Source organism: Vanellus vanellus, assembly GCF_965231255.1.
Source record: "Vanellus vanellus genome assembly, chromosome: 11".
In the NCBI taxonomy this organism is placed as follows: Eukaryota; Metazoa; Chordata; class Aves; order Charadriiformes; family Charadriidae; genus Vanellus; species Vanellus vanellus.
This window is the reverse complement of record NC_138916.1, coordinates 5,495,785-5,511,680: the sequence shown is the minus strand read 5'-3', so window position 1 is coordinate 5,511,680 and position 15,896 is coordinate 5,495,785. Positions and strand designations below refer to the sequence as shown.

General features: G+C 43.5%; 2 protein-coding genes across 2 annotated transcripts in view; one reads left to right on the top strand and one right to left on the bottom strand.

Moving 5' to 3' along the window:
* Positions 1-374: 374 nt before the first annotated feature.
* RPS27L (ribosomal protein S27 like) lies at positions 375-5,630 on the bottom strand. Its single transcript, XM_082489073.1, has 4 exons — positions 5,554-5,630; positions 5,053-5,161; positions 1,987-2,097; positions 375-888 (listed from the first exon to the last, which is right to left on the bottom strand). Exons 1-4 carry the CDS (start codon positions 5,557-5,559, stop codon positions 860-862), a joined length of 255 nt encoding a protein of 84 aa, XP_082345199.1. The 5' UTR covers positions 5,560-5,630; the 3' UTR covers positions 375-859.
* A 6,843-nt stretch (positions 5,631-12,473) lies between these two features.
* Positions 12,474-15,896, top strand: part of RAB8B (RAB8B, member RAS oncogene family) — a 28,312-nt gene continuing 24,889 nt past the window's right edge. Inside the window, 1 exon segment of the mRNA XM_082488597.1 lies at positions 12,474-12,615. Within this exon segment, the coding sequence (XP_082344723.1) occupies positions 12,492-12,615 (124 nt within the window). The 5' untranslated portion in view covers positions 12,474-12,491.

The window sequence follows — 15,896 nt, the reverse complement described above, 5'->3', positions numbered from 1 at the left end:
TCTCATGGCTTAAAAATAATCCACTTTTTAACAGCCATTTAGAAAAGGATGGCTTTTAAAACCTAACTAAAAACATGTTTCCTTATTATAAAAAGGTAATTACTTAATGTCAGTATTTAATACTGAAAATATGCATGGTTTTGCTGTACTATTTTTTTTTAATGACTGGATACCGTTCACAGCTGTTAATGTAGTCTGCTGACTTACTGTTGCTTATATACCATATGCCTTCTCTATACTGAACGCATTCAGTGTTTTGCAAAAGACTTTTTTTTTTTGTATAGAAGTCTCAGTATAGAATACCAAATGCAGTTTCAAGACCAGATTAGAGCAAGGGAAAAAACATGCATTCCAGAAAAACAGCTGAACGTAAGTGAGTAACTTCATATTTTTATTTATCACCACATTATTCAACATAGTAAAGGGACTAAAGCAATACTGAAAGCAAATGATCCATTTTAAACCTACCTAACCCTTGCAGTTAAGGTAGCTGCAGTAATAAAGTACACAAAATGCATTCTTACAGCAGTTTCCCTCACCATATGCATTACACTGCTGTAGTTGATGATTAACAAGGGGAAGGAGGCAGCAAGTCCAAGGTTTTTATATTGAGTGACACCACTCAATTAACGATACACTGTTTAAAAGTAAAATTATAAAAATAGAGGTCAGTTGTCTGCAAACTTGCAGGAAAAACTTGCACTTCAAATCATTTATTGAAAAAGAGATTCCAGCTCATTAGTCAGCAATAGCATGTAATTTTTACAAAATCAACTGTAATTACATTGTTGTATTAATAGGCATTTTTAAACTGATAAGGCTTTCAGGAACACAGATCCAAAACCACATGCTGAAGTGTTCAGTGTTGTTTTCTTCTAAATGAACAGCCTGTGAAGAAATCACATGAGTATTGATATGAATAGTCCTTAAGTTGTTAGACGCCTTGGAAAATTGCTCACCCAACTTAAGTAGGAAAACTCATGCAATGAATTTAAGTTTCATGTACCACAAGAGGTGAAGATTTAGTGCTTTGAGTTTGTTCTAACTCAACCAGAACAACACGGCTGTCTTATAATTCTTCTTAAAATAAGGCTAAGGTGTATTACTTCTTTTGTTCCAGGTGCGTTTTAAAATTTCAGTCTACTGTTCCATGCCTTAGTGATAACAAACCCCAAACTGAAACAGCTGCTAGGAGTTTTGATAACTTTTCAACTGCTCAACAGCCTTACTTCAGGTACTCTGTCCTTATATAAACTACATCCATATAGCACAAGCACTACTACACATAATTTGCATATATATTTACCTTTTGTCCTTTAAAGGACACATGAATAAAATCTGGATTTCTTCTTTGGTTGGTTTTTTTTTTAAACCCTTAACTGTTTCCAGTACTTTTCATATACCCCAGACATTGGGTCGCATTTCAAGATACACTGGTGCTGTACCAGTTATCTATATATAATTATCAGTGGTTATTTTGTTCCCTTACAATTTATACAAAAGAAATGTTGATTAAGCAACTTGAGCCAGGGAGCTGCCTTACAGTACTGCTGTTTAAAAACAAACAAGCAAGCCATCACTGACTAGCAGTGACACAGAATCACTTTTGCCAGGCTAAAGTACCCTACTCCTTTAATGGTGCTTTTTAACGCTGTAAACTTAGCTCAGAATTAAATGGGTAGTATTTATTACAGATATGCTAAAGGAAACAACAAGTCAAACCTCCTAAAATCAAGTGTGTTTGATCACAATGTAGCTGTTCAGCTGCCTGGCCTATCTGTATAGCCATTCAAAAACAAGAGTCTGAAAAAAACCTTGCAATTCAGGGCCCATGAACAACATTTTTACTAGCCAACTCTAAGCGATTTGCAAAATAAACATTCCAATATCAGTTTTCAAATTCAAAGCTAAAATATTTGCAGGCTGTAAATACATAAATGCATTTATGCAAGTGGAATATTTAGGCTGCTAAACGTTGCCCCTTACCTTCTGTGAGCCTGGCTTTCCCTCCAGTAGGCTGACACAGGACAGTTGAGCACCCTACACACAGAACTACTGTCTGAGCATGGCTGAATACAGTGGTGATCTTGTAGCATCCTGGAAAAGAGCATTATTAAAATTTCCATTGATTATTACTAGCATGATTTTTTTATGGTATGTGTAATTGAATCAGATACTCTAAATACACTTGTCCAAAAATGGATCTATATTTCATTAGAAATATGACATTTCTACCATACCAAGTAAAACAAAGCAAAACATTGTTATTGAGGTCTGAAGTACTTGCTTTTACTAATGTGCATACGAAAGCAAGTCAGTTAACTGAAATTGTTATGGCTCCCCGTATGAAAATGAACGCAGCCTGATGGCTGACAAGCCCTAATTTGCCTGTAGTTTGTCTCCTGCGAAAAAGCCAAGGAGTTCTAGACTCGCCTTCTCTGCTGAAGAGAAGACCCCATCTAGCTAGAGAAATATTTAACTTGTAATACTAGAACGTTGCTGTTCACCAAGCCTGGCAGCTGTGAATATAAACACTGCTGTTCAAATCTGTGTTTGCTTTCTGATTAATAGTTGATACGCGTAAGGCATGTGCTTGGTTACATTCTACAAAGCTGGTATCATACTTAAATGAGAAGACTTGCACAGAATAACTTCACTAATTCCAGGTGCAAGGGGTACCAGCAACATCTTGTCAACAACCTCTAAATTCTATGACTTAAGAAAGAATGAAATCACTCTCATACATGGCTTAGGCAAAGGGATTTTCACTGCTTTCATTCTTTTCCCTGAAAAGTATTTTTAATTACCCACGAGGATTTAATCTAGATGTGGATATAGATAACAAAGGTGAGCATAGATGCCATTTTCAGCAAGATAAGATAGAATACATGTTGTGAGGAAGGTCTCAGAAAACTGTCTGACAGGAGAACTGGTTGGTAGAGAGAACTCCTATTAGATGTAATAACAAATTTCTGCTTTGTTTAAATCACAAATAGTAACTGCACAAATCTTTGTTTGCAAAAAAAATTGCTAGCAGCAAAAATGTAACCCAAGCAAATGTTGTTTTCCCCCCCATGAACATGAACTTCCATGTTGATGAGTTTTTAACTTTGTGGGGTTTGCAGGGAAATGAGCCCAATCCATTTCAGTAACGAGGTAGCAACTTCCAACACCACTGAATGATGAATAAGGCCGTCTGGTATTTTCAGTGCCTTGTGCTTAGGACTCCGTCATTGAAGCTGCCCTGCTTTGCTCTGTGTATCCCTCAAACTCCGTGACCAATTAATCCAACAGTAATGAAGATAGGCCCATAGGTCACTGGTTATGTTCACGTTAACTGTATCTCAGTATATATGCGTGCATGTACACTGGTTTGAAGAAAGTTTAAAAAAATAAGTTAGTGGCTTAGCCTTCAACCATAGATTTGTTAAAAGTAACCACACTTTCACACATTTTTAATGAATTTACCTCACTTTTAGATGGAAGACAATGTCTCAGAGCTTCTTAGAAATCTAAGCTACTAAGAAAGAGTAAGAAAACCTGAATACAGCAACGATTCCCCGCTTCTAGTCAGGATGGTCATTACTGTAAGTCAGCCTATGCATTTGCTTACTGCTATAAACTTCTTATACTGCAGTAGTTTCTAGGAGATGTTACCACACTTGATAATTTCTGTGCCTTGATATGGACGCAGCTGTGCCCATCAAAGCTGCTCACTGGTAGAGCATACTCCTGTAATTGTGCTGGAAGATCCCATGGTTTAGTTTATAAAAGAGAAGTTGGTTGTACAGATTTTTCTGAGCCAAAGTAATGAAAATCTGTGGAAAGGGGACACAAGCAACACCCTAAATATAACCCCTGTAGATGTGAGCTAGATGTCAGCTTACTTCTTAACAGTAATTATCCATGGCCCAGCAATGTGCCCTTGTCGCCAAAAAGGCCAATGGAATCCTGGGCTGCATAGGGAAGAGTGTGGCCAGTAGGTCGAGGGAGGTCATTCTCCCCCTCTACTCGGCACTGGTGAGGCCACAACTGGAATACTGTGTCCAGTTTTGGGCTCCCCCGTTCAGGAGGGACAGGGAACTGCTGGAGCGAGTCCAGCGAAGGGCAACTAAGATGATTAAGGGCTTGGAGCATCTCCCTTATGAGGAAAGGCTGAGAGAGCTGGGACTCTTTAGCCTGGAGAAGAGAAGGCTGAGGGGAGACCTTATTATGGCATACAAGTATCTAAAGGGTGGGTTGAAGGAGGATGGAGCCAGGCTCTTTTCATTGGTTCCAAGTGACAGGACGAGGGGCAATGGGCACAAGTTGGAACACAGGAAGTTCCGTTCAAATACACGGAAACAGTTCTTTACGGTGAAGGTGACAGAGCACGGGAACAGGCTGCCCAGGGAGGTTGTGGAGTCCCCTTCCCTGGAGATTTTCAAGACCCGCCTGGATGCAGTCCTGAGTAATGTGCTCTGGGCAATCCTGCTTTAGCAGGGGAGTTGGACTAGATGATCTCTAGAGGTCCCTTCCAACTCTGATGATTCTGTGATTCTGTAACACGCAAAAAAGGCAGTTGTCTGTGTTTTACCTTCTATGTAAAGTCCTAGTACACCTGTGTGTATCCTTGGGGAAAGTTTTTCTGGTTGCTCTTCCAGAATCAACCAACTTAGAAAAGGAGGAAAACAATCTTGTCGTCTATTTGAAACTTGTGCCAGGGATGCTTTAAGGCATCCATTTCATCTCACTTATACATGCAAATCTGGGAGTTTGTTTTTTTTCCTACTTGCCAGGATTTCATAAAGGAAAAAAAAAATCTCATGCCAGACTTCCAAAAAAGAAAACAAAACCCCAATTGTTTAACTTTTGAAAAAGGCTGAAAACAATTTTATTGTTAAAAGAACCCAAACCAATATATAGACTTTTTTCTCTACCGAACAGATAAACCACATTCAGATTAAAAATAATAATAACAATAACAATTAAGAAATCAGACCTTTTATGAAGCTCAACCTCATACAAAATAAGTTTTGTTCTGGTGTCAAGACAAACATTTTAAATCTTTACCTGGACATTTTACATCCATAAAGTAGGAGTTCGGGCTCTGCACAAGACGTTTCTTTTTGTGTTTTTTCTTCTCATCCTCTAAGGAGGGGTGCACCAGGTCTTTAGCCAGCTGGGCGGGACAAGAGGCAGAAGGCAGCGCGTTAAACGGCGCACGGGCTGCCCGGACAGCCGCACGCCGCGAAGCCGCCGCCTTCGGCCCGTTCCCGAGCACGGCCGCGGCGCTACAGCCGACCTCCCCGGCAGGGCTCGGGGCGACGGGGACGGCCCGACCCCTCTCGGGCCCTCCCAGCCGCCGGAGGGGTGCCGGCGTTTGCCGGTGAGGCGGGAGCTGCCGCTCCCCGCTGCCCCCCGCCCCGATGGCCTCGGTAGCGGGATGGCTCCTCCCAGGCGGAGCCCCCCGCCCCGGCCCAGAGGCCCGAGGGTAGGTGTCAGCCGGGGACGGGCCCTCCAGCCGGTCTCTGCCCCGCGGAAAGGGCCGGCCGCCACTAGTAAACAACTCACCGGCATGGCTGCTGCCTCGCCGCCTCGCGCCGCCGCCGGCCCGCCCCTTTCCCGTCCGCTTCCGGCGGGCGCGGGGCCACAGCTGCTCTAGGCGCCCGGCGGACTCGGCTCTATGGTGGGTGGGTGGGCGGGCGGTGCTTGCGGCTGCGCCGTGATGTCGTTGCCGCCGCCTCACTCGGCCTCGTTGCCGTGAGTTGGGCAGGAAACGGGTGCGGGGTGTAGGCCCGAGGCGGTTGTCTTCCTGTGGAGGGTTTTGGCAGCAGGTCACAGTAACGCGCCTACTGGATTCTCACGGACAGGATGGCACTTGCAGGACAAAGCAGCCCGAGGCCTTCAGTCATGGCCACGACGGCGTTTGCTCGCCCTCGCTGGCGTTGGAAAACTGATTAAGCCCAGAGAAAGACAAGAGTCTTCGTATGAGTGCAGTTCTCTTTTCAAAAAATCGGCTCGTTTTTCCCACTAACAGATTAATACATGACACGGGTATTTTCAGGTAATAAATGGAATCTAGAAGTCCCATCTACTTTTAAATTAGATGCTCACTAAATTGTTGCTCGTATGTCGTTTCATACTGAATGACCCATTGCGTGAAGTTGTACCTATGTGCCTGTTCTTTTGCAGTTTGCCACCCCAGTCAAAAAGAAAAATGCTGAAGGTTTTCTGTTAGTTATCGTTTATGTGTTTAAACCAATTTAGAGAACCTATGAGAAATAAAAATATTGCAGATGGTGGGAATGAAAAAAACATTTTTTATCAATTTTTTTAGTAAGAGGTCGAGTGGGGTTTTTTCCATAAGTCAACAAAAATAATCATGAATATAAACTATAAAGACTCTTGGATTTAATTTAATCAAGCCCAGGACATTTAAAAGTGTAATTCACTGGAAGTCCAGTAAGTGGCACAAATAGACCTTATGAAAATTGCTTATCATGAAAAGTCTCCCAAAATGTGCAACAGGCAGCGTGTTCAGCCACATCCTTTTTGAAGAGAGAACTGGTGCATTTAGCAAAAATTATTTTAAAAGTTTGCGATGAGCACAAGTGAAGATGGAAGTTTTTATAGAGGCATATCTTTCTGACATTATTCTCAAAGCTGGGATGGCCTTTCCAGTGCTGACACTGTACACAACTTTCAAAATACTTTCTTCCCACACCAAAACCCTAAATTATTCTCCAAGAATAGACCCATGTGTTGTAGTGCTCCACGCCATTGTATTGGTTTTCCTCTACTCACCATCACAACCGTTGTCTTGTACCATTGTGATGCCACATTAGCATTTTTTTCCTTATGCGCTGGAGTGGTGATGATGCACACATAGAGGTATTTTGGAAGTATTTCATGTTATATCATGGGGAATTTAATGTGAAAGGCTCTGACTCACACTTTCCTCTGCGTGTTGTCCTGTGAAGCTAGGAACATAAACCAGTTATCAGCGCAGAGTCAGTTCTTGAGTCTTAGCTGTTCCTACTACCTTTCAGTCTTTTTCAACTGTATGTTATTTATCTGCAAGCAGAAGGGAAAGGGGAGAATCTTTTAAGCCTGTTGATTCAGAATCTGAAGAATTATGCTTTTCTTTGTTTAATACCTTCACAATGTATAAAGCACCACCAACAAAAAACCAGAACTTCTAAAGCGCTGCCCTCCTTCACTTAGCCTTCCCTTCTTAAATGTCTCTCCCGCAAGGAGCATCTGGTGCTTGAGGAAGACTTTAGAGTCACAGTTTACATTAAAAATTGGTTTCTGTGGAAGGAGGGGCACACAGGATGATCTGAAAACAGGATGTGTTTTGGACACATTCCTCTGTTTGGTTCTCTATTTTGGTTTTACTTGGAGATTCATTTCCTTTTCATAACTGCTTGTAGTTCAGTGACCTCCTGAATGAGTCAGTTCTAATGCATTACCTTCAGTCTTATGATTGAAGCTCTTTTTGAAGTATACTCTTTAGAAAACAGAAACGCAGCACTGAATTTAAGTTGCGAGTTAATGAGGAGAGAAATGCAATCTGTACCACAGTGGTGTGGCCTACAGAGACAGAGAGAGATTGAGGTCTAAGAGAATGACTTCCCCTTTCCAGCCTTCTCCCAGCAAAGACTTTGATCTCATTTTAGAGAAAAGAACAAGAAACATTATCTGTCTGCTAGAATGACAACAGAGAATTTCCAAAAGCTGATCTGAAGATGTTTAAACACAACATAATGACAGTTGGGTTTTTTTCCCTGCATTGCGAGTGGCAGTCTCTTGCTGTTTAAAAGCTGAATCTGTGTCTCCGATGGCATGCATTGTGGTGGTCTCCTGCTGGGCTGGTGCAGCCAGCAAGCCCTCCCTGCTGGGAGGGAGGTAGCAGCAGAGTGCTCACTGATGCCCAGTGCTGCTCGTCCTGCTCCATTTGTGGCCTCCTGCAGCTGAGTTTGGGTGGGTCCTTAGGATTTGCTGTCTGATGTTGTGAGAATACAAGCTTTGCAGGAGGGGGTACTACAAAACCTCGTTTAAACTGACTGTAGTCACTGAGGAAGTGAGCATGGAATGATTTAAAAAAAAAAGAAGTTCACCCCAATAATGCTTATAGTGGTTTGTCTAGAATACTAAAATGTGGAAGGGTGTCTTTGTAGTACTGTCATTAGGAACATTTAGGTTTCCATACGCTTAGCAGCTCTAAGCTGCGCTTGAAGTAAGTAGCTTCACTTCAAGTGGTGTGTTTGATCTGGAACGTAGTCTGCCTTTGGTTTTGCCTGTACTACAGAATTAAGTATTATAATTTAAATTTATTATAAATTAATGGTGTCAACCATGGTATGTAGTCATTTGGTTTAGATGTACTTATGCTGAGATGGCTTAGGTTAGCACTGGAACTTGAAGAAGGTACGCTTTTAGCACTACTGTAATAGCAAATCTTGAAATTAATGGAACTTACAAATAAGAGTCTTACGGTGCTTTTCCTTTCTGGAATTGAACTATACTTACTTTAAGTATTATTTTTTTTAATAATTACTTGATTTAACCTCTTCTATATAAAGTTCTGCAGCACGTATATATGGAAAATTCATATATTTACATCACTAGAGTAAAGGAGAGTAATGTTCTTTGTAAAGACCAAAAAAATCAAACCTATGCATTGATCTTCTTAAAACTAGGACTTAAAAGCAGGACCTAGCGTCATATCCTGCATTAAGACAAAGTGTAGAGCGAGCAGAGAAGTATCTACCTGCAGTGAAAGACGTATTTCCTGGAACTGGGGATTAAGTGACATTTTTTTAAAGGAGTGTCACATGATGGTCATCAGACAGTAATAAATTGTAGAGGCATCTGCCAAAACCAGAGTTATTAAAGATATACATCAAAAATATTATCATATTAGCTAGCAGAGTCCAAAAGCTAAGGAGCAAAGCTCATGTTAATGATTTGTGGTTAGGTGGCATTCGGAGCAAGACTGCCTCATAAGATTAGCTTTTGTAGGACTTGGACCTGTACATTCGAATTAGTGCCAAAACAACAGGATCCTGGTGCTACCATGTTCTAAACTCTATTGGGTTTTTTGAAACCTTGTACTTAAACAATTAAGATGTAGAATTTCCTACAATTTCGTATGCATTGAACAGAAGAGTTTGATTAAAGACTGATTTTCACACATTTTTTTTACATAAACAGTCTCACCTTTGAACTAAGGGGGAAAAAGGATTTTTGAAAGCTAGAAGTAATGATATCTATCATTTGAGAAAGTAAAAATGAGAGTGGGAATGGAATCTGTTTTTTTCTTTAAAATGCAGGTGTTGATAGACTAGTTACAAGTACTTTCTGGATTATTTAGTGCATATTTAAAGATTGTTTATTGCATATGAATAGAGGGAGTAATTGCATTTTGCTATTTGTATTGATGCCTTTCTTAAGCTGAGTGCTTTAACAGATGCACTTTACATACACCTTAGTGACTAATGGAATTCTGCCGTATCTTGGTTGGAAACTCAACATCAGTTTATTGCATGAGCTTCAACTGTGGTATTCGGGCAAAACTGTTAGGGCAGCCATTTAGATGTTGTAAAGGGTTTTAAAATCCTGCTTTTTTGAAATGTACAAATCAGCATCACGCTGTTACAGTGCTATCCACTTTTATATAGCGACAAAAGCTAAACCATAGTATCAAACATTTTCCATTTCCTACATGTTCAGTGTTCCCCTCAGTGGTTCTCCCATATCAGAAAAAAACGAAATGTTTAATTGTAGTTGATCTATTTGACTGTAATGCAGTATAAAACAAATGTTGCCAGTTCCAATTTAGTGCGACTGGGCTTCGAAGTATTTTCATGGAACAGGTAGCAGCTTGGTTATTGAGCCTTAATGGCTTTGATAGTACTCCTCAAAGTTTTACTAACATATTGCAAGGTATACAATTGTACAATTACAGTTTTTCCATCTTCTAGAAGATCAAAAAATGTAACTCTTAATTTTTATATCTTGTTTTTAAAGTTCATGGTTAAGTAAACATCTGTCCCTTGAATCTGGCAAACTGGCACTTTTCCAAATAAGAACAGCATGCAATATTGCAAAGCACTAGTGTAATTAAAGAGGGAAGTAATTTGCATTATTTTTCTATAAAACTGCTCTTGAGTAACAGATGGCGATTGAAACGTATTGCTTCAGAGACATATGGAAGCCTATTTGTTCCATAAAACTCAAGAGTGAATGTTAACCCCAAAATTACTCTCTTCAATGCTGCAATATGATTGTGTAGTAATCTTCAGTATGGCTGTAATTACAGTGCATAGCAACTCATGTCTCTGAAAATACAGATACAGGGAAATGTTTCAGAGATTAGTTTTTCATTTGCCGTTTCCTATAATCTGATTATTAATGCTAGTCTGAAATAATTAACCAATTTGGTTTGACTGCTTCAGTGTCAGGTTGCCATTATCATTTATAAACTTAAATCTTATAATAAGTAACAACCCATCTAATCATCTAAACAGCCCAACTGCTAATTATACAGTACAAAAATGAACCGAGCAGCCGTGTTTCCAAATTCCACCCCGAACTGGGCAGACATCTCCAAGTGTGTAAAAAAAAAACCCCAAAACAAACAAACCAGCAATTCCCCCCATCCTTGTTTTGCTGCCTTGATTCTGCTCTATCAGATGATATCCTGGTCTCCCGGAGGTCTCAGTCAAACAAACAAATTTTTACTTGAATCACAACACAGCATCTATGATATAAAATTAGATTTTGATACAATTAACTGGAAGTTAGATGAGCATTCATGACAAGCTCTTACTGAATTCACCTTGTACAGAGATTTACTTCAGATCTGTCATTGGAATTGTGGCGGTTTGTTATCACAAATGTATATTGGCCAGGAACACCACCAAACCGAGACCCTTAACAAGGAAGATTTGGAATAATTAATAACTAGGAGCTCCAGGCTGGGCAGAACACCCACCCACTGGGTGACTAGCAGGAGCGGTGCTTTGGCCAGCAGGTTCCCAAGGGCTGGTCCACACCGAGGGGAGGGGAAGCCTGGAGAGGGCTGAAAAGGAAGATGGTGGCTCAGGCTCTGCAGGATGACAATCCCTTTGTGAGTGATTTGGGGAAGGCGGCTCTTTTTCCTTTGTTTTCCCAGGGGGAACGTGAGAACTGTTGTAGTGATTTATAGCGTTAGAGATTTCTGTTTATCGCTTCTGTAAAGCCTACAATTTTTAAATTAAATTAAAGCAGTAGGTCTTTGCTGTCATTTTACGGTGTTCCAGTAATGCTATTTATTTTTAAAGTGCCTTGTGACATCCTCTGAGGAACACAGAGTAATGAATACATAATGAGGCAGCCTCACACCAAGAGGTAATTATCAGTGGAAAAAGAAGGAGAAAAGTGTTTATTGAAGTGCTCTAGAATAACCACATGTTGCTCTAGGATACCCACGTTTGTAGCGCTACTTGAGATTGTGTGATAATATTTTTTCTGTTGTGTGAACAACAGTTTCTTCCTTCCTTGGCACTCCCAAAGCAACACGTATTTGAGGCCACATACGCACTCGCGTTTCACCCGTGCTTATTGGTGATGTGCAGTATTATGCCATTATTTGTTGTGTCGCTTGACTCTATTTACAAATCTAGCTGGTTTCCAAAAAGAATTTAGCCCATTCCCTTGTAGAATGAGTCCATCTGATTGCCTAGCGATAGTGACGCTCCAAGTGTCGTTAAATTCAGGATGTGTGTAGAAAACTCCTGCATCTACTGCCATTTGAGCACTGAGAGTGCAAGGTCTCAGAACCAACCCTTTCAGCGTTAACTCGCTTTGCGTCAGTGCGTGCGGGTTTTCAAAACTCAGCCTCAAAGGAGGTTGTAGGGAGGAGGGGGTCGGTCTCTCCTCCCAAGTCACAACTGATAGGACAAGAGGAAATGGCCTCAAGTTGTGCCCGAGGAGGTTTAAGATGGATATGAGGAAAAATTTCTTCCCCAAAGGGTTGTCAAACATTGGAACAGGGAAGTGGAGGAAGCGCCATCCCTAGAAGTATTTAAAAGTAGAGGTAGAGGTGGTGCTGAGGGACATGGTTTAGCGGTGGTTTTGGCAGCGTTAGGTTGATGGTTGGACTCGATGATCTGAAAGGCCCCTTCCAAGCTCAAGGATTCTACGGTATACGTTCACATGGAAACACAGAGAGCAGTGTTCAGGCGGACGGCTAAGCTCGGCAGAGCCACGCGTTGCCTGCAGGGTCCTCCTGCCCCCAGGGGAAGGGGAAGGAGAAGACAGGCGTGGGTCCCCCGCCGCCCCCGCCCGCAGACTACATTTCCCGTCGTGCTCGGGCACTTCCGGCGCGCGGTGACGCAACCGCGCTGCCTGCCGTGATTGGGCGCGGGGCGGGGCTGGGCTGGGCTCCCTCCCTCCCCGCCCCCGCCCGCCGCGGCCGCCCCCTCCTGCTGCTGCGGCGGCGGCGAGCCCGAGGCCGAGGGAAGATGGCGAAGACCTACGACTATCTGTTCAAGCTGCTGCTGATCGGGGACTCGGGCGTGGGCAAGACCTGCCTGCTCTTCCGCTTCAGCGAGGACGCCTTCAACACCACCTTCATCTCCACCATCGGTGAGGGGTCGCCGCCGCCATCCCGCGGGCGAGAGGGGTCCCGGCCGCCGCGGCCCTCCCGCCGGGAGAGGAGCCGCCGGGCGGGAGGGAGGGAGTGAGGACGAGGTGGGGGGGGGCGCCGCCCGTCTGGCCGCCCGGGCCCGGTGCCGCGCTCGGCGGCCTGTGCGTGGCCGCTGCGCCGGAGCGGGCGGGAGCCCCGCGGCTGTTAGGCGGCCGTTACGGGCCCCGCGAGGGAGGAAGCGCCGGGGCGCAGTCGCCGGCCCCCGACCGCCGCGGGGGGTGGGGGGGGAGCGGGAGCCCATTCCGCCCCCGCGGTGGAGGCGGTGGGGGGCCCGTCGGGGGCGGCGGTGCGGGCGGGCCGGGCCGGGGAGGGCTTTCCCCCGGTGCGGAGGGCGGCCGGGTGTCGCGGGCCCTGCCCGGCACCCGCGGGATGCGAGCCGGTCCGCCGGCGGCCCCGGCGCCAGCAACAGTTGTCTGGGCCTGGGCTGCGCGGGTGGCGGCGGCGCGGCTCGGCGGGGCTGCCCGGGCGATGGCGGGCGCGGGGCCGCCTCAGCAGGGAGCCCCGCGCGGCAGCCGGCAGGCCGCGCCGGCGGGGGCACCGCCGCTCCGCTCCTCGGTTTTTCCTGCGCTTTCGCGGGCGGTGGTTTCGCGTTCCGTTGTGGGTTTTCAGCGGGCGGGGGGGGGGGGGGGCTGGGGCTGCTGGAGCTGCCTGTGGCCGCCGCCGAGCTGCGCGGGGGCAGCGGACAGACCGCGCCCGGCCCGGCCCGGCCCCGCTGCGCCCGTGCCCCTGCGCGGATCCGAGGAGCGCTCGGGTTGGAGATTGGGAGTGATCCTGTTCAGCCGCTTCAGTGACTAGGGTTAGAAGCTCCTCAGTGAGTAGGCTCCTTGATAGAAGTGAGTTCCGTTATAAATTTGGTGGTGCAAAGCCCCACTAACCTCTTTTAATGACAATGAGATGTGATGTGTCAAAACAGACTACTGTGGCTTATATATTTCTGTAAGATTTGTCAGCCTTAAAATACCTCCTGCTGAACTAAACGTAAACGAAGTTTTCAAGCTCTTCACTGAGGTGTTGCTGAGTTGAAATCTCAGTCTGACGGGACTTGGGGTTTATGGTTAGCAACTCGTATTTGAGATCACTTTTAAAATAAAATGAAGTACGGTTTTCAGGATGAAGGGGTGAACTGCAGTGGAGGTTGTAGTGGTTAGGAGGGCCAAACAGGTGCTGGCTTTGAAGAATCACACTTAAGAGAATGAGTAGACTCTTTACTGGAAGGAAATTGATTTAAAGGTGAGGTGGAATAGTGTGTGACTTGTTTTATGTTACTCAAATGCTGTACCCTCTTCAGACATTTATTGTGCTGCACAGGGAAGAAACAGATTTTTATTTAGGCAGATGCAATTGACTAAATGAGCTATGGCTGGCATTCCTAACGCTTAAAGAACAGATTTTATGCGTTTTAAAAAAATATTTCTAAATAATTAAAATGGCACATTCCTTTTCTCTCTGCAACCATTTTCAAAATGCTGTATCGGTAATAGCGGCTAATCAAGGCTTGAGAAGCATTTTACCCAAAAAGGTATTTTGCTCTATCTGTGGTAGAATAAGTAAACATTAATAAATGCTATATAGTTAAAAAAAAAGCCTACATTGGTACTGTGCTAAATATAAAATACCTCTTTATACTTTTAAAGAGATAGCTAACATAAACGTCTGTCTTCTGACCGTTTTCTTGATGTTTCTTGAACTGCTTAGTGCCTTGATATTGCTTTTTCTCACCGATTCACTTTGAAGTCTTGTGGACTGTAAATGTGATGCTGCTTTTTCTTACCTTATTCAGTAAATGTAGGATTTGCCCTCATTTCCTTCCTTTATATTTGCTTTCAGAAGGGTATTATTTTCAACACTATTCAACTTGAAGAAACTTGCTAATAATTGAGGCATACTTCTGATTCCATAGGTAGTATTTGTGATTACGTTTTCCTGTGATTACGTTTTCCTTCTTATAATTTGTTTCTTCCAGTCCCTTTCAATTTTTTTTAGCAAAGGATCTACAAACAGGAACGTTGACAATGCAGGAAATAGTGAAACTGTTCATAAAGTGCTGACGTATGCTTAAATAAAAATACTTGGGTTTTCTTCAGTCTTCCTCGTGTATTGCTTTTATTACTTTTAGGTCAGTCATGTAGATCTAATCTGTTAGTTCTTGAAGACACGCTCGTGTGTGCGCTCGGTTTCTCTGTGAGCGCATGCGGGCTGCTCAATGCTAGTTGGTTTTGCAGTCATAACTAATATATATGATGAGCTTAGGGGCATTCCACTTTTAACAATTCTGACTTTTTTTCCTTGACCGATGGAGCATACCCAACCATGGTGTGGAGGGAGATGCAGGGATGCAGTGCTTTTCCCAAACAAGCTCCCCTGCCCAGTGGAAGTTTTAAGGTTTCCAGATTAGTGTTCCTAATTGAGTACACCTGAGTCTTCCGGAAGTATAAGCTGCCAGGCTGTTTTGGTTATATGTTCTCCAAAAAGTGGATTCGGCAATATGATGGTACTTCCTGTTACAATGTGTGTTCAATTCAAAATGATTTTAGTTAGCACGCACGACATTCTGTGCCCGTAGTGGTGCCCTAGTTCTCCTCTGCTCTGTCTCTCTGCTAACAAGATCGGTTGGTTTAACTGTGGAAGTCTGAGAAGGCATATGCTTGAGATGTGTTGATGTCAAATTTTATTGTTTAATCTTATGTATGTAGGGGCTGCTGGTTGTGAGTGAGGTGAGTCATTTAGAGGTTTTTCTTAATTACATGGGATTAAACTTTTAGCTGTTTCAACTTTTTTTTTCCGTAGATTTTACATCCAGAAATTAAAGCAAACTCTGTTGCCGTGATGGAAGGGCCCACATCTTGTCTAAGCACCAAATACCTTTCTTATAATTTCCCTCTCCTATTGTGGTCTAGTAGTTTAACCTGGGTTAAACCACAACACTTCAGTTCCCAGAGCAATGGAAACACTTTCCAAAAGGAAAAGAAGAAAGTAGGAGGAGTATATGGAAATACTCTGCGTTATAGAATATTTGTTTTACTTAGCCTCAATGTTCATATTATACAAATGAGTCAATAGTGAATTGTAGTTACTTTGTCATTTTGCATGGTATACTTGTGTGGTACTTTGCAGAATCCCTTCTCTTCTGCTCTCACGCCAAACGTGCCTGTGAGGCTCCATCCTTGTAGGTTGCTTGGAGGTGTGCGAATGGTCGCTTGACTTTTTTCCTCAGGACTTG

Coding starts and splice junctions, on each gene's coding strand:
- RPS27L (XM_082489073.1), bottom strand. Junction 2,098..5,052: donor TATGGATGTAAAATGTCCAG/GTAAAGATTTAA, acceptor GCTCTTTTCCAG/GATGCTACAAGATCACCACT. Junction 889..1,986: donor GAAAGCCAGGCTCACAGAAG/GTAAGGGGCAAC, acceptor ATTTCTTCACAG/GCTGTTCATTTAGAAGAAAA.